At 42.6% G+C, this 19,085-nt stretch overlaps 1 protein-coding gene across 6 annotated transcripts in view; it reads right to left on the minus strand.

Moving 5' to 3' along the window:
* Positions 1 to 19,085, minus strand: part of ACACA (acetyl-CoA carboxylase alpha) — a 2,143,878-nt gene that overhangs the window by 1,243,186 nt on the left and 881,607 nt on the right. For all 6 annotated transcript variants that reach the window (XM_044054575.1, XM_044054578.1, XM_044054576.1 and 3 more), the window contains one exon: positions 13,304 to 13,403. In XM_044054575.1, coding sequence (XP_043910510.1) covers positions 13,304 to 13,403 — 100 coding nt within the window. The remainder of the gene's footprint in view (positions 1 to 13,303; positions 13,404 to 19,085) is intronic.

The raw sequence follows: 19,085 nt of genomic DNA on the forward strand, positions 1-19,085 counted from the left end.
TTATACAATATGATAGGAATATGATACCTCTGTAATGCCCACAGTTGTGAATATCCTCTTTGTTCTTGAACACTTGCACTAGTATACTTATTTTCCAGTCATCTGGGATATGCTTTTCTCTTCTTACTACTACGGGTACCTTCAGCTGTCATTTTTCCCTTATCTTACCCAACACCTTTATCGTATCTGCCGTGACCTCATCTGTGCCAGCTGCTTTCCCTGACCTCATTTTCCTTAGTGCTGATCTTACTTCTTCTGTGGTGGGCTCCTCCTCTTCTCTCACTGTAGATTGCGTCTGGGGCAGTACAGCTTCTGATTGGTTTTATGCCCTGCTTTTAATTAACACAACTATCCCAGGTAACCCAAACCTGCCAGTAGCTTATAGACCCATGGCGGCTGGGCTTTATGTCAGACAAGCACTGTCCAATATGGGCACATACACCCCTCCCATCATTAGCAAGGGTCCCTGATGTAGGTCGGAGTAGGTCGGGTCCTCAACCCACTTATCACTGGCAAATAACCATGCCCATTTGGAGACATTAATCAACACGATCAAATCACCTACAGCCATATTTTTATGCTTATACATAGTAATTAATTTTGTATATATAAAAAGACAGGCTTAAATTAGAACAAGTACAAAGGAGGTTTACTAGAAGTATTTCTAAAATGAAAAAAAGAAAAAAAATGAGTTACTTGAAAACATATAAGAGGCTTCAACTTTATTGAAATCATTAGCGATACTACAGAGGGAAAATAGAAGTTATGTCCTTACCATAACGTTCCATGTGGAGTGTTCATCTCGCCTTTGTTCTTACACATGGGTTCGGAGCCGATCCTCGGCTCCGTGTCGGCCGCTTGCAAGCTCTGCATCGAGAAGAAGCTCGAGATCACCTAATACCCACAATCCCCCTCTGCCTTTACCTCAGATCTAGTTTGCAAGCAAACCAGTAGCCAGAGAGAGCACACTCATACCAAAATTTACACAATCAAGAGATCATCTATATACATATAGATATATATATATATATATATATATACACACAAGTGTATCATACAAATACAATTATTGCAAATGCAGAAGGAGAATACTCCAGACCAGGCACCAAATTGAACGTTCTTCCTGAGGGTGGGAGGGTGGGAATGTAAGAACAAAGGCGAGATGAACACTCCACATGGAACGTTATGGTAAGGACATAACTTCTATATGTGAGAGTGTTCAATCTCGCCGTTTGTTCTTACACATGGGTAGCGTCCCTAGCTCCATGTTCCTGAGGAACTCACGGGAGAATGTTCTTGAGCACAGTGAAACCAAAGGTTGCCCTATCCCTAGAAACCCTGTCCACTTTGTAATGAGAGATAAATGTATGCGGTTTAGCCCAAGTAGCAGCTGCACAAATCGTGTCTAATGGTAGGCGAGCTGCGTGAGCCAAGGATGTAGACACTGATCTTGTAGAATGTCCTTTAGGTTTGACCAATAAGGTTTGATTAGAAGACTCATAAACGTATATGATACAATCAGTTAGCCATTTGGAAAGGGTTCGTTTAGTAACCGCTACACCTTTCCTGCTGTCAGCAAAAGCTACAAATAGCTGATCAGATTTCCTGTGATCTTTTGTTCTATCCAAATAAAACCTGAGTTGTCTATGGACATCCAATTTGTGCAACATATACTCTAACTTATTAGTGTGATTTTTGAAAAAGGTGGGTAATTCAATGGACTGATTAATGTTATTGGTAGAGCAAACTTTGGGGAGAAAGGATGGATTAGTGCGAAGAGATACTCTGTCAGAGTGGAAAATCAAATAAGGGTGTTTAATAGAAAGAGCCTGAAGCTCAGACACTCGTCTAGCGGATGTAATGGCTACTAAGAAGAGAGTCTTCCACGATAAAAACTTCAATGGCAGACTGAGGCTGGCTCAAAAGGGGGCAACATCAGTTTAGAAAGTAAGAGGTTCAGATTCCAAGGTGATGTAGGAGTTCTAACTGGTGGTCTAATATGAAAGGATCCTTTTAAAAAAGCCTTACAAAGTCTGTGAGCCATAACAGGCGCACCACATTCTTCCACATGAAAGTTGGAAATGGCAGCCAATTGCACTCTTAAAGTGGCAGGAGAAGCTCCTTCATGGAACAATTCTGTCAAAAACTCCAAGATCTTGTTTAACGGAGCTATAACAGGGTCCAAATGATGTGAATTCGCCCAGAAGACGAAACGCTTCCATTTACTGGTGTAGGTCTTTGTAGTGGAAGCTTTATGAGAAGCCACTAATATATTCTGAACTGCCGGTGTAAGAGAGTCAGACCTGGCTAGAAAGGGAAGCGGAGCAGCCAAGCTGCTAGATGGAGTGATTCGAGAGATGGGTGAGGAACTCCTGACGAGTGAGTCAGTAGATCTGGCTCTGGGTCCAGAATCCAAGGTCCCCGAATGCGGTGTTGCAATAGAAAGGGGAACCAAATTTGACGAGGCCAGAATGGGGCAATGAGGATTATCGTCCTCTGAAGGTTGTTGGCTTTCTGCAGAAACTTTGCAATCAGGGGAAAGGGAGGAAAAGCGTACAGGAGACCCGGGGGCCAATCGTGCACCAGCGTCCCTGGGGACTTCCCCTGGAGGGGGTAATAGGGCAAAGTAGCTCCTGCATTTGGCATTCATTGGAGACGCAAAAAGATCGCAGGAAGGCTGGCCCCACTTGCGAAATATCGTCTTCGCAATTGACTGTTTGAGGGACCACTCGTGGGGCAACAGGATTGCTCTGCTCAGCCTGTCGGCTATGACGTTGGATGACCCCGGGATGTGCGTTGCAATCAGAAAGCGACCCGTGGACTCCGCCCATTGCGAAATTCTCATGGCCTCTCTGCATAGTTGATAAGACCTGGTTCCCCCTTGCTTGTTTATGTACCAGACTACAGACATGTTGTCCGTCTGAACTGCAATAGTCCCTAGAGGAAGAAGGGGAGCAAAGTGTTGCAACGCTAAAAACACTGCCCTCAACTCCAGAACATTGATGTGCAGATTGTACTCCAAATTGGTCCATTCGCCTTGGACTGTCTGTCCCTGAAAGATGCCCCCCCACCCTATCAGGGAAGCATCCGTGGTTATCGTCGCTGACGGCGTGGGTAGCACAAATGGTCTTCCGCTGGAAAGGTTGCAAGTCTGAAGCCACCAGGTTAGGTGTGATTTGCATGTGTTTGTAATCAGAATTTCGTGTGTCAGAGGTAGCTGTTGGAACGACCATTGTGCAAACAGTAGCCATTGTAGAACTCTCATGTGCAGTCTTCCCAGTGGTATCGCAATGAGAGAAGCTGCCATGAGACCCAAGACCTTCAGAACCAGCTTTGCTGGGGATTTTTTGGACGACAGAAGAAGAGAAATGTGGCTTTGAAGTGAGGCTATCCTTTCTGGAGGGAGCCTTAGAATTAAATGATGCGTATCTAATTCCGCTCCTATGAATAAGACATGCTGTGATGGCTGCAGTAAAGATTTTTCGAAATTTACGGAAATTCCGAGGAGAACACAAAGCTGAAGAGTGTAATCCCTGGCCTGTATCAGTTGACGCTGGGTGGTGGCAGAAAGGAGCCAGTCGTCCAGATACGGAAACACCTGGAATCCTAGGCGTCTCAGATGAGACGCTACCACTGCCATGCATTTGGTGAAAACCCTGGGGGCTGAGGTCAGACCAAAGGGCAGGGCTCGAAACTGATAGTGACTGGCTCCCAGCCGGAAGCGCAAATGATCCCTGGACGCCCTGGCCATTTTGATGTGGTAGTATGCGTCCTTCAGATCTATTGAGCACATCCAGTCGTCCTTCCGTAAGAATGGAAGGATCGATTGAAGCGTGACCATTCGGAACTTTTCTTTCTTGACAAAGGTGTTGAGGTTGCTTAGGTCCAGAATCGGCCTCCAGTCCCCTGTCTTCTTTGGAACTAAAAAGAACCTTGAGTAAGTTCCGAATCCTATTTGGTCCGCTGGGACTGGTTGGATGACTCTTTTTCTAGCAGCTTTGAAATTTCTATAGCTGCTGGGTCTCGCAGATGGGGCGGTACATCTGGGAGTTTTCTTTGGAATGGGGTGGATAGGAATGGTATTCTGTAACCTCTGGTAACAACGCTTTTTACCCAGTTGTCTGTAGTAATGTTTTGCCAGGCCTGAGGGTATAAAGCTAAGTGACCCCCGACTGCCTCCAGAGCAGGACAGTCGGGCCTCCTCTCAGGAGTGCTGGAAAGGTTTTCCAGGGGGGGTATCCCTGTCACCTTGGTTTTGCGGACCCCCTCTGCCGCCAGGGCGGCGTCTTCCACCTCTGCCCCCTCCTCTGCCTCTACAGGGGGCATCACCCTGTGTGCCTGGGAAAGATCCTTGGGGTTTTCTAAACCACATTTTTCCACCACGTTGCCCTTTGGGGTACGGTCTGGAAGGGGTGGAAAAACGGACTCAGACAGCAGACAGAGTCTTTCCCTCCTGTTCACACCGGGTAAGGGTCTCCTTTACTTTGGGGCCAAAGAGAGTGGCAACATCAAATGGGGCGTTAGTAAAGGAAGACTTGAAGGCTTCCGCAAATGAACATAAGCGCATCCAGGATTGCCTGCGAAGAGCAATCGCTGAAGCTGCTGCCCTACTCGATCCTTCGGCTGCGTATGATATCAGCCTCATGGATGAGTTAACAATGGATGTAAGGGTATTGAGATGTGCTGTAACTTTCTCTGAGACAGCAGCATCTGTAGTACCCTGGAGGGTATCTCCCAGCTCTTTGATTAGATCCCCCTGTAAACGTGTAAAATGGGTCAAATAGTTCAGGGATCGCATAGAAAAAGCCGCTGAACTAAAAATGCGCTTCCTGTATCTGTCCATAGTCCTAGAATCTTTGTTAGGCGGATGGACAGATGAGGAAGATTCCGACATCTCCTTTTTCGTGGCCGCTGCCACCACCATGGCGTCCACTGGAACTCCCTTTATGAGGTAAGCCTTGTCTTGGGGTGCAGTGATGTACTTATTAGGCTTCCTAGGGACTGGTTCCACCGTGTCAGGTGTCTCCCACGCCCTTCGAGCAATCAACTCCATTAACTCATCGAAGGGCGGAGTGACCCAGGAGGAGGAAGGGCGAGCACCGAATGCCTTCAGCAAGACTGACTCATCCTCAGAAGGGGGAAGGGACTGCCAATCACCTCTCTGTTTTAGGACCTCCAAGATGTCAGAAAAGGAGACATCTTCTGAAGGTGACTTTGGGGACCCTTCTGACTCATCCAAGTCAGTATCGGATGTCAAAGATTCTTGTGGAGAATCTAAGTGTCTCCTCTTACACAATCTTTTCCTAGGGACTTCTTCGGGGGGAGCATCCGAAGAAGCCTCCGAGGAAGAGGGGGCACCCTCCAGGGGTGGCTGAGACACCGGTGCTCGACGCTTGGATGTGGCCGTTGGTGCAGAGGAAGATAACGGTCCTTTATGGGGAGGAGAGGCTGCTTCTACTGATGTGGTTGTCTGGGTAGACAACACCTTCCTCATGAGATCGAAGGCCCTCGGGTCCCGAGTCGAGGAATCTCCCGGTTCCAAAGAAATGGGAAGAATCCCCGAAACAGGCACCGAAGGCATCGACCCCGAGGACGGAGCCGAATCGATCCGAGCCGAGGCCCCGAGAGGAAGAGTCGGAACCGAAACATCGGTTCGACTCTCGGCCCCGGAACCAAGGATGGATCGTCGGCTCCGAGACTCCGGTACCGGATCAGACGGAGTCGAGGTGAACGGAGCCGACCGAGAAAAGGACGGTTCTGGCACCGAGGGCTCCACAATCAGTAGATCAACCTCTTCCGGCTCCAAAGACTGGACAGGTCTCGGAGGAGGAAGAGATGGAGATAATGGAAGGCCTTCAAGTTTCGACACCAATTGGGTGGAAACCGAGATAAGTTTGGATAGGGCCGTATGCTCCAATAATTTCTGCACCACACGGTCCACATCGATGTCGGAGAGGGGCTTGGAAGAACGGGTCGAAGGAACCGAAGATGGAGCCGACCTCAACAGTGTCGGGGGAGGGAGCTCCATCACCGGTTCCAAGACTCGAGGCTCGGAAACTGACAACAGTTGAACACTCGGCCCCGAAGTCTGTGGAACCGGTGATCTAACTTTAGCTGAAGAGCTCGGAGCCGATGACTTGGACTCCGACGTCTTCGATTCCTTCGAGGATTTGGATGCCTGGTCAGAAGCATCCAGAGCCTCTTGAAAGGAAGGTTTTAACAAACCTCTATCCATTAGTTTCCTGCGCCTATCTGTCATGACCCTCCCACTGAAAGAATGACAAATAGAGCAGTCTTCTTGCAGATGGAGAGGGCCAAGACAGTAGACGCAGGAACTATGATTGTCAGTTACTGACATTTTTTGCCCACATTGGCAACGCTTAAACCCCGATTTAGCCTTTTCAGACATGTCACTATAAAAAAGAGAAAAGTCAAATCCAGTAAAATAGTCAAGTCCGGTGAAATTGTCAAATCCAGTAATGTTAGTCAATCCGGTTGTCCAATCCAAGAAGGGGTGGTAGGCCCCGAAGAGAACTCTAACTAAGTTTTAACAACTTAACGGTACCGAGTTTCCCTCAACCTTACCACACACACACAAAAAATCACTGAATAACTTTATATGCTAAAAGTACCAAGAAAAAATACAAGAAAAAAATTCTTAATCTTATCTTAGGTGCTCGAGCTCGACCCAGTGATGCGAACCCTGCAGCGGCAAACTAGATCTGAGGTAAAGGCAGAGGGGGATTGTGGGTATTAGGTGATCTTGAGCTTCTTCTCGATGCAGAGCTTGCAAGCGGCCGACACGGAGCCGAGGATCGGCTCCGAACCCATGTGTAAGAACAAACGGCGAGATTGAACACTCTCACATTTAATATTAGCATACAATGCAAATAAGGATGAAATTAAGCAAGTATTGCTTAATTTTGAATTAAGATGCATTTCTATTGCTCATAAATATTCCAACTTGAATTTTAAATTTAGATGAAGAAATCAATATTGAGAACCAGGTTTATTAGTCAGACCATCTTAGACATTCTGCATGGTGTTCCTAAAGAAATCAGGGAGGAAAAAAAGCATAGACAAGTTCAAATTTTACACACGGATAGGCGACACAGTCTTTGATCCAATCTTTTGGAGTAAGTGAGTCACCGATTAAAGCCATATCACTAGTAACCATAACTTATGAACTTATGAAGAAAAAAAAATTGTAGTTCACGAAAGCAGTGTCTTGGGAAAAGTAAGGAAATCTTTAGGGAAAGTGGAATTAGTCATTAACTTTGGTTCTGAAGTTATGGAATGTTATTTTTCTGACAGTAGTAGGAAGACTGTTTCAGATCTTTGATGTTTAAGTAGTATATAAGGAGACACCAAAGGAACTGTACGATTTAATGACAAGGATAAGGTTTGTAACTTTATATCAGAGAGGCCTTGGTGGGGATTACCACTGTAGCAATGAAATCAGAGATGGGCACCTTCCAGAAAAGTACAGTATGTTATGGACAAGTTTTAATTGTGAAAAGCAAATGCAAATTCTAGTCAGTTTAACTGTTTAAGATCTAAACAGTGGTGGGATGTATCAGACATACTGACACCACATATGGCAATTTTGTTACAGCATTGCTCTAGTTTTTTTTAGTTGTATATGTTGCGGCCGCAGTGGTGCAGTGGTTATCATTGTTGCTTTACAGCAAGAGGTTCTCCAGTTCAATTCTCGGGTGGGGTGCCTTTTGTGCTGAGTCTGCATGTCCTCACTACAGCGTGTGGGTTTCCTCTGGGTGCTCCAGTTTCCTCCCACATTCCAAAGACATGTAGTAGGTGGATTGGATTGGATACTCTAAATTGGCCGTGTGTGTGAATAAGTCATACAGATGAACTACTGCAGCAGGGCTAGCCACCCGGCAGTATAAATCTTGGCTCGAGATGATTGTCACTGTTGAAGTGACACTCCAACCCCATGTGTAAAATGGGAAAAAAATGTTGAGGACTGATGTTTACATTTGTAAGAACAGGGGTAGCATACAGCAGAACGGATAAAAGGTAGGCTGTGGCAGTTGATTTTCAAGCGTGTTCAATGAGCTAATTAGATGCTCTGTAAAGATGCCTAGTTTATGATATTTTTTTATAACAGCATTTTGAAGAGAATGTCATATTTGAGTTGGTTAGCTATAATTACACCTAGTAATTGAGTATGAGAGACTACTTCAAAACAAATGCTAATAGAGAATGGGACTGTAAAGTTGGAGTTCAGGTTGGAGGATTTAAGAGCAGTTGAGAGCAAGTAAGCCAAATTTCAGTGGAAGAGAATGACTCTTAGGTAAAAGATTGTAGTGTGGTTATAGAAGGTGCTTAGCAGATACATGTAATGTCATCAGCATACTAGATTAAAGTAGCATGGCAAAGGGCAGAAGAAAGATTATTTATGAACAGACTGAACACTATATGATCATAGATACAGTCTCGGTAAATACCAGTAGATCTACGTAAATAAGTGGAAAATAAATCACTGTTTGACTGGGTTCTATTTGAAAGGTAGCTGTTAAACCAGTTAAGTGTTAAGGAGGAGAAACTTAAATGAAAAGGAGTTTGGATTAATTTTGTTTGGGAGATCGTATCAAATATCTTGGAGAGATCAAGCTAGAGATGATGAATTTATTTCTATTTCTTCCTAGGTTGACAGTGCTGGGAAGGGGTAGCAAGGATGTAGTTGTACTATGACCATGGTGAAAGCTATATTGTGGTGATGACAAAATATTATTAGCTAGGAAATACTGAACAGCCTGATTATAGTTTCATCTTTCTAGGATTTTAGAAGGAGATTCAAGGATAGTGACTGAATGGTAGTTAGACAGTTCTATAGTTTTACAACCTTTGCATACAGGAAGGATAAAAGTTTGTTTCCATAATTCAAGAACAGTGGCTTTTTATATGGATTGATTTATGAATATGGAAATGGGAGAAGACAGAGGTTTTGTGGCAAAATGTAGGTATTCAAACAGAAAGATTATCTGCAGCTAGAGTACAGGATTTAAGCTTGCTAAGGAGTTTTTGGATAGTTTTACTTGAGACTGAGGACAGTCTGATTTTCTGGAGGAAATTATGAAATTAAATCATTTCAGAAGTTTATTGCTGAAATGTCCTCTTTCTTTTTGCTGTAGTGCAGTATTTTCAAATTCTGAGGACAGACTTACTGTGAAATGCCACTGCTGAGCCTGTTTTAGGGGAGTCTCAAACAACTCTGAAATTGTGGATTTAAAATGCTGATCATTTTTATTTACTGCTTCTATGGCATGACTGTCTAAATGCAAAAGAACAGTAGTAACTGCACTGAACTATTTGTATGGTTTACAAAATGCTGCAATATACTGAATACATTGATGGTAAGTAATCAGAAATTTACTATACTCACTATTTGCACTACAAACTGTATACTTTTGTATGGGGAAGTCCAGTGTCATTTCTGACAACTTTGTGGAGGCTTACTTTGATACCATCTCATAAATCCATGTCTAGGTACTCTGCACACTAGTATTTACATATTTGTATGCTAGTTCTTAAAAGTAACACCCACAGTACAATTATCTAAATGGCTGACTTATCTTAGGGGTTATCCTCGGTCAGAGGCTAAGGATGTAAATATTATTGTTTATTTATTTCACTCTCAGTTGGTCACTCTTTTCTTTGACTTCCTGTCTTTGTTATACCTGCTGCCATATTATTTTTTTTCTTTTAATAAAAAAAAACCTGACAAATAATATTAGGATGAAAAAAATATTGTGTCTGTAGCTCAGTTACTGATCAAATTCCCTGAATTTGCTTATCTGTAGTATAACTAGATTTAAATATTTAGTAGTAGTTATTAATATATGTTCATTGCTATGCCGCGGTGGTGCAGCGGTAGCCTTGTTGCCTCACAGCAAGAGGTTCTCCCGTTCGAATGTCGGCTGGAGTGTGGGGAGTGCCTTCTGTGTGGAGTCTGCATGTCCTCCCCGTGGTTGGGTGGCGTTCGAAAGACATGTATAAATGGGCGTGCCTTCATTGAAGGTTGGGCGTTGAGCTGGCACCTCAGTGTTCATGAAAATCTACTGACAATCATTAGCGGACCGGAGTTCCGCTGTGGCGACCCCTAACCGGGAAAAGCCAAAAGACAAACAACAACATTAATATATGTTCATTAATCAATGCAAGCACTCAATAATGGACAGAATAAACAGCAAGTATACAGGCCAGACAGACTTCATATAACATTTTATACATCTCAATAAAGTTTCTTCATCCAGATTTGACAGTAAATGTAAAAAATAGTGACTATACCCTCATTTACTCAAAGAAGCAAACTAGGTGAAATTAACAGAAATATAAAAGAACCACTGGAGGGCACTAAAAAGTAATTTGGTGCTCCAGTAATTAGGGCACTTCCTATATCTGCTCACCAATAACCACAACAGAGTGGTACCCAACAGGCAGAAAACTTCAGCTTTATTCATTTTTTCCTTGATCACCCACTTAATACAACACAGTGTCACAGGGGTGTTGGAGCCCATCAGATATGTTAGATGCAGGAACAGGATTCCAGCATACTGCACACATACACATGAAAACAAAAGCACACACAAATATGTTGCATGTAACTATTCACAATTTTGAGGCCTATCAGTTCATCTACTGCATGTCTCAGGAATGGGGGAAGAAAGCAAAGCATTCTGAAAACTCACATTTACAAAAGGAAGATTTGTAGACTCCATGCAGAAGGCACCTTCAGTTGAGAACCAAACTAAAAAAAAACAAGTGCTGTGAAGCAGCAGTGCTAACTGGTGACCATTATGCATCTCATCAAAGCAAAATGGCTGAAATTCTCTATCAATTCTTCTTCTTCACTTAAAAGAAGTGTTTAATCCTTTCATTCAAGGTGAATATGTTGCATGTCAGACACCATGTGCTTGTGGCCATTTATGCTACAACCAAAGGTATTCCTTTATACTAAAAAACAGGACCAGCCATGAATTCAGCTCTATTTCTTTCCCACACAACTACATCTGTGATGAACAATAGAAGGTGGTACATGTGACTTAATTGTTTTCCTTAAAAAAAGAAGTGTGCCTGCATTTACCTCCCTGTTCTATTTAATACATCTGAGCAAAAAAAAAAAAAAAAAAAAAAGGATATATATATATATATATATACATATACACACACACACACAAGCATTTCAGAAATGATCCTACCTGTTCTTTCCACTTTTTTTCACTCTTCTTCTTTTTCGCCTTCTCATTATTCACATTCTTCTTTCTTTTTTACTTGAATTTGGCAGTGCCACATATACAGAGCCGGATCAAGGTCAAATGGGGCCCTAGCAGGGTAATGGATGTGCCCCCCCCCCCCCCCGCAGCCATTCCTGTGTCCCACTGCTTAACTATAAATACTGTTCAGACCTGTCAGTGTGCATACTATGTTCTTCTTTACTTCTACAATTATTAGATATTTGGATTTCAGTTAAAACTTTTTTTCAAATTTTATAGTACAAACACTGATAGCCATTTGCTAAATAAAAACAATACAGTCTCATAATGAAAAAAACATTTAGCATTAACAACAGTAAACTTCTCTGCCTTTGAAACTCACATTCATTGAAACTGCACTAAAATCAACGTTCAAAGAAAATGCATCTGGCCAGTAGTGGATTAAGTTTACGTTTGGGCTATTTTCAAACCATAGGCCCTTGCACACGTTTTTTAAGGCCATGCATACATGCATGGGTTCTTTGATTTACCCTTCTGATTGTATTAATTTATATTTCTTGTATAATACAGCACTACTTGTTAGTGTGTGTTTTAAATTTGTTTTGAACAGTTTTTCAATAAACAATTAAATACAATGTATGAACCAATAATGACAAAACTACCCACTTCACAACATTTCAACCATAAAAGGCTACTCAAACTTCTGTCACTACAATCTACCAATATCAGTCAATATGCAAAATCTCCGCAGAAGTAAAAGCAGCAACTTTACATTTCAGTGTTTCATCTACAAATTCAGTGCCTGCTGTTCTTGAATAATAAAATGCCTATGATACATTAAAAAAAATAATAATTGGTAATCTGTTAGTACTGCAATAGTGGATGGCTGGCAAGCTGACAACAGGTTCATAATTACTAGGCATTTCATCCAATGGAAGACACACTTAGGAATGCAGCACCCCCATCGCACTTCAAGTACAGTGCAGTACCAGCAATCCATCCACATGGTGTGGGAGTAGAATACAGCCTTCTGCACCAAGGGCAATTAGGCTACCTGTTGTGCTTCTAACACTGCTTTCAAACTCTATAGCACAAACACTGACGGCCATTTGCTAAAAAAAACAATTGCACACTGAAAATAGACCTAGCACGAGCAACAGTAAGCTTCTCTTCCTTGAAAATGCATTGAAACACACATTCCTTGTAAATGCACAACTGATGACTAAGCGAGCAATCTGGTAGTTGGTGTTTAGGCCTTTGTCTCCTTGTAACCAAAGTACAGGGTTTGAGCCTCAGCAAGTTAATTAACTAACTTGCCATCCCTAACTAGGGCATATTATACATATACACACACCTACCAAAGGAAAGAATGGTTTATCTCTTTCATGGCAGCAAGTTCCATGGCTAATAGCAGTTCTCTTTCATGGCAGCAAGTTCTCCATGTTTAAATTCTGTGCGAAAGCAGGAAGTTCTAATGTTTAAATCTGTTGCTCTGCATATATCGTACTAAAGATGCACACACAGAGTGTGCCCTTAAAGAAGAAATCGCATGGACGCATTGGATCCTTAAAGAAGAAATGTAATTATTTATATATATTTTTTAAGTTGCTTAATTAAAATTTGTGGCAGCCCACCCCCCCAGCCAGCGGGCCCTAGGCAACTGCCAAGGTCACCTAATGCTGGATTCAGCTCTGCTCATATACAACACTGTGCGTGTAACTGTACAGCTTAAACTTCCCACTGTTTTGCAGTAATTTAATTTACTACATTAATGGCTAGTTCATTACTAATGTGTACCCTGTACATTTTGTATGGTTTGCATGCAGCCTTCTAATGTCAGACAATATTATGCCCTTCAAGAAGAATTATATGAGGTCTCATGTACAAGCTGTGTGTATGCCTGGATGAGTAAATTCCTTATGCTCTGCTTTGTAAGTATAGGTCAAGGCTGTAAAGTGTCCTTTGGGTAACCACATTACATAAAAAGTACTTCTTTTTTCCAGCAAACTAAAGATCACAGTGTGCAGCACATAAAAGAAATGAGGTATGATGAGACAGAAATGTACCTTTGTATCCTCATCGTACAGTGAGGTATGGCCTGCTTCTGGGAAAGTTGGGCTTTGTGGAGGTGAATCTGAGAAGCAATTCATGATGTCATCAAAGATCCTACAAAACACAATAACATTGTTAATGGCCAGTCAATTTCCATCAAGCAAATTCAATGCAAAATTATCATCATCATCACTGTCCCTGTCCAAAGAACACATTTCCTCTCCCTGACTTTATTCCCATGACCAAGAAAATAGCATTGTTTTGATCTCACCTACATCACAGAAAACAGTGAGCGCATATATGTACATGTGAAAGAGACAGAGAGAGAGAGACTACAGCAGCATGATTTTGACTTCAGATATGTTAGATGCAGCAGTGAGTTTCTATGCTTATGGCAAACCAGCAAAAAAAAAATCTAATCACAGTCAAATCAGGGGTGGTATTGTGTGCGCGCGTTTTTTGCTCATGCATGACGGCATATTTCTGACGAGTCATTTCAAGAGCGGTAATGTTTGTAAGTATGACCAAGATCAATGCAGCATAATTTGGATCACAGTTCTGTCATCTGCAGCAACGTGACCATGACAACACAGTTCTAAATGCAGTCAATTAAGGATAGCAGTGTACATGACCAGGGCAACACAGTTCTAATTTACAATGACTTTAAGGACAGTAGTTTCTGTAATCAGGCAGCATGATTAATTTGAAAGTATATTGTGTTGTCAGCAGTGATGTGATAACCAGGGTTGCAGAAAGCAACTCTCCCCACACCCCAAATGGTCACATGGCACTTTTGGGCTGTGGGGAGAGTTGTCACTGTGCCTCTAACAAATGTCACGTGACAACCAGCAGTGTAGAGAAATCAATGCATTCCAGCTATGAGCTGACTAACAACATGCACAGCAGCATACAACTGAAACCCTAACTACAGCTAGTATATCTATATAGGTAATGGGAAGGGGGGCACAATAAGCAGGGGGTCTTTAGAAGCCCAGGTAACACATATACATTACCAGTGTCTGAGCTTGATGGACAGTCACTGCCAACTGCATTGTCAGAGTATAGTGACAATCACCCTCTTGCACACAAGTAGGAAGAGTTGCCATATGTTTCAGTTGGACAAACTGTATTTGGGTTGGTGGATGCACAGTAATACGAATTCCATACAATCAGTTGGGCTGTTTAGTGAGTTGTTTTTAACTGGATTAGCTGTGAAATTATCACAGCTGGTTACACGTTACGCTTCAGTTTACTTACTGCTAACAAGGTAAGTTAATATATCCACTGTGCACCATTTTCAACATCAGCCAAGGCTACTAGAGCAAGGGTAAATCTGGTACTAGAATACTAGGAAACAACAAAACAAGAACATCTGCAAAAAATTCATTCAAACTTAGAAAAAAAGTGCAGTCTCTACACAAACAATAATAGAATGTCAGGGACGGACCCTCAGACAATAAATCTGTGAAGCAGAAATCTTAATCACTAAGCGTAGAAGTTAGTCATGTGCACCTGACTGCAACAATGTCTGGGACAGTGAGCAGTAGTGTAGGTGTTACCAGGCCAGCATGGTTCTGATGGCAATTATATCATGGGTGGCAATGTATGTGCCCAAAAATGATGTACATTAATATCTAGTGCAGTTCCAGATCTTTGCGGGTGTTTGGGCCAGCAGTGCCGTACTCATTACTACACCCGGCCACAAGACAGTAAACCTCTAAAAAAGGCTTCTTCAAGCAGTCCATCCATTGTATCTGATCATTCCTACAAGACCTGGCCACTGCAGTCAGTACAAGAAACCCTAGGGGAAGTAAAGATGACATTTTCTTTAGTTCCCTCTGCTCAGAGTTTACTGACAAAAACAGCCAAAGGACCATAAGTACAAATTCATACTCATTCTCCTTGAAGAAGATGGAAGGCTTGTAGAACTCTTGGCTAAAATGGCCTCGAAAATCTTCAGCATGGTAGATACATAAACACAAAGGTAAACTCAGCAAGCAGGTTATTATTCATCAGAATGAGTTCCAGGCATTGCTTTAGGGAAAGCGGGGAACACAAATTAGGAAGCAGTCCTTTCCGGACTACCTGCCAAAACATGCTCTACAGTTGAATCAAATGTGAGGTGTGACACAAGTAACCACTACACAGATGCCTTGCAAAGATTCCACTTTACATCTCACTGAAGCCTCTATTCCTCTGGTGGAGGAGAGCTCTAAGGACCCTGGGAGAGACTTTCTCCTGTTCCCATAGCAAAACAAGATGCTTTGCAACTGTTAAGTAAGACCTTGCTCAATTTAAAAAGAGACAAACTCTGCAGTCACAACATAACATCTTAAAACATGATGTCAAAATACTCAACTAAGTTTAAACCCCTGACAACTGCATAGGAAAGAGACTGGAAGCTAATAAATTCATTGGTGTATATTACACCACCACCTTTAGAAGAAATGTAGGATTTCTATGCTGATGATCAGGAACGGCTAGCCACAGTCTGCAGTTCAGAAAACTTGACAGTCGATGTAAATGCTACCAGGAAAACAACTTTATATGGTATAACTTTATACTACTCAGCTTGATGGGTAGCATAGTAAAAAGTTGTATATTAAAGTAAAAGTCGCAAGCTAGGAGTGGGTCCCATATCTCTTAACTGTCCAGAATTTTGCAGAATGCCCAGATCTTTGCCACATAATTTTAGTCTGTTCCCCAAAATTTCTGTTTTTCGGCAAATCACAGAGAATTGAAATCACTAAGTAATGACAGACATTTAACTTCCAGACTTGATAGCCTTCAGAAAATGCATGCTAATGCAAAACTTGATGTTCTATCAACTTTTTAAGTTTACAAGATTTGTGTCCCTTTCTGATTAGGAGCTTCATGTACAGAGCCCTTCTACGGAAGGTACAGACAAAGTTTAGCTAAACTGGAGTTTTCCCCATTTACCACTTCATGGAAAGACAGAATGGTTAAAAGATGAACTTTAATGATAGTAGGCTTGAGGCATGAACAAGTCAATGACAGAAAATGTTTAGAGCATCATTCAGTAAGTCAAATTTCACAGGAAGACAATTTCTGTGAAGGTGAGAAAATGAAAACATAAAATCTGAAGTCTTTCATAAAGTCTGTGGTGTGTGTGTGTGATGTGTGTGTGCAGTGATTTACTTATTGACATCTGATTACCAAGAAAGTCCGACTGGGTTGGTGCCCATTTTCAGTAGAGGCCCAGGGAGAAAGGAGAAAGGCTCCCAAGTAGTACAGAAACATTTTAAGAACAATAATTTTACAATCTTCAAAAATAATATAAAAACATCTACAGTTTAAATAATTACACCAAATTAGATACATGTTAGTAGTCCATCTCTCCCTTCATTCTTTACATATGGGATTGAAGCCGATCCTCGGCTCCGACTCGGCCTATTTACAAGCTGGAAGACTTCTGGTTGGCTCGTGGCTAGGTAGGTATCCCATGGTGCACCAGTACAATCCCCAGATCTTGTTTGCTGCTGACTAGATGAAATGATAGCCTACAGAAGAAGCCAATGCTAAAAGGTCTCCATAAATAATGAAATTACTATTTTTCTGTCTCCAGGAACTTCCAGGATGGGGGCAGGAGGGCGGGTTCGAAAGAATGAAGGGTGAGATGAACTACTTAACATGGAACGTTGTGGTAAGTACATAACTTCTTTATGTTAAGTATCCTAGCTCATCTTCATTCTTTACATATGGGACAGAGTCCCTAGCACCCTATTCTTGGGTGGCTCAAGAAAAAATACTCCTGAGTACTGTGGAACCAAAAGATGCTCTACCCCTGGAGGTTAGATCCAATTTGTAATGAGTAATAAAAGTGTAAGGGGTAGCCCATGTAGCAGCCGCAAAAATATTGTCAAGTGGAACCCTGGCTTGAAAGGCTGCAGAGGTAGATTGAGATCCGGTAGAATGAGCCTTGATTTTAAAGGTTTAAGGTTTATCCTCAGAACTGTAAACATAAGCTATAGAGCTAGAAATCCAGTTACAGAGAGTCACTTTGGAAACTGGTAAGCCCAACCTGGAATCGGAAAAGGAAATGAATAATTGATCCAATTTTCTAATGTCTTTAGTCCAGTGCAAATAAAAACTTAATTGTCTATGGACATCCAGTTGGTGAAACCTGTACTCAGCTGCATTGGAGTGATTCAGAAAGAAAACCGGAAGCTCTATGGACTGATTCAAAGTGGCATGGGAACAGACTTTGGGGACAAAGGAAGGGTTAGTACGAAGGGGCACCCTGTCTTTATGAATAATCAAATAAGGTGGTTTAACAGACAAAGCTTGCAATTCTGACACCCATCTGGGAGACGTGATAGCCGCCAAAAATATCTTCCATGACAAAAACTTCAAAGAACATGAATGAGAAGGCTCAAAGGGTGGAGATGTTAATTTTGATAATACAAAGTTTAAATCCCATGAGGCCACAGGCTCTTGAACAGGAGGTCTGAGCAAAATGGTACCTTTGAGGAAGGTTTTGCACAATTTATGAGACATCAAGTTAGAATCTGGGAAACCCAAATGAAAATTTGAAACTGCTGCCAATTGGACTCTGATAGTGGCAGCCGCAGATCCCTGGTGAAACAGTTCAGAAAGAAATTCCAAAACCACTGGAATGGAAGCAGTGAAGGGGTCAACATCCATTTTCTCCGCCCAAAGAGTGAATCTTTTCCATTTACTACAATATAGTTTCCTAGTGGAAGGTTTATGAGAAGACATAAAAATATGAGTCACGGAAGGTGAAAAGTCGTGAAGCCTGACTAGGAATGGAACTGGAGCAGCCACACTGTCAAACTGAGGGTGTGTAAAGAGGGGTGAAACGAACCTAACATGTGAGTCAACAGGTCTGGAACTGGGTCGAGAATCCAAGGATCATCCAGGAGAAGAGGCCCGAGGAAGGGGAACCAATCCTGACGAGGCCAGTAAGGAGCAATGAGGATCAATTTGCTTCCCAGCCATCTCGCTTTCTGAACCACCTTGGGAATAAGAGGAAAGGGAGGAAAAGCATACAGGAGACCCAGGGGCCAATCATGAACAAGTGCATTTCTGGGTGACTCCCCCAGAGGGGGGATGAGGGAGAAGTAGCTGCTGCATTTGGCATTGATTGGGCTAGCAAAGAGGTCGCAGCAAGGCTGTCCCCACCTGCAGAAAATCTGTTCAGCTGTTTCCTGTTTCAGAGACCATTTGTGAGGCATCAGGATCGTCCGGCTGAGCTTGGCTATCACGTTGGTCATCCCTGGAATGTGCGTTGCCACCAGAAAGTGCTGGGAAGATATTGCCCATTCCCAAACTTGCATGGCCTCTCAACAGAGTGGATAAGATCTGGTTCCGCCCTTTTTGTTGATATACCATACTACCGACATGTTGTCTGACTACTGCAATAGTCTCCAAAGGAAGGAGGTCGTGAAGTGCTTGCAACGCCAGGAGCACCGCCCTCATCTCTAGTGCACTGACATGCAGGTGGGCCTCATGGTCTTGCCATGTGCCTTGGACAGTCCTGCCTAGATAATGCCCCCCCACCCTATCTGTGAGGCATCTGTGGTCACAGTGGCAATGGGTTGGCGAGGAACAATTGAAGCGCCCGTGGTCAGCTGATTGGATAATGTCCACCAAAGGCGGTTCTTATTGCAAGATTCTGGTCAGTAGAATGTGATGGGATAATGGAAGGTGCTTAAAGGACCATTGGGACGACAAGAGCCACTGAAGAATTCTCATGTGTAACCTGGCTAGTGGCATGGTGGAAGCCATGGTCCCAAGGAGCTGCAGAACAATCTT

This window comes from Protopterus annectens, chromosome 13.part0, assembly GCF_019279795.1.
Source record: "Protopterus annectens isolate FY-2018-M chromosome 13.part0, PAN1.0, whole genome shotgun sequence".
NCBI lineage: Eukaryota > Metazoa > Chordata > Ceratodontiformes > Protopteridae > Protopterus > Protopterus annectens.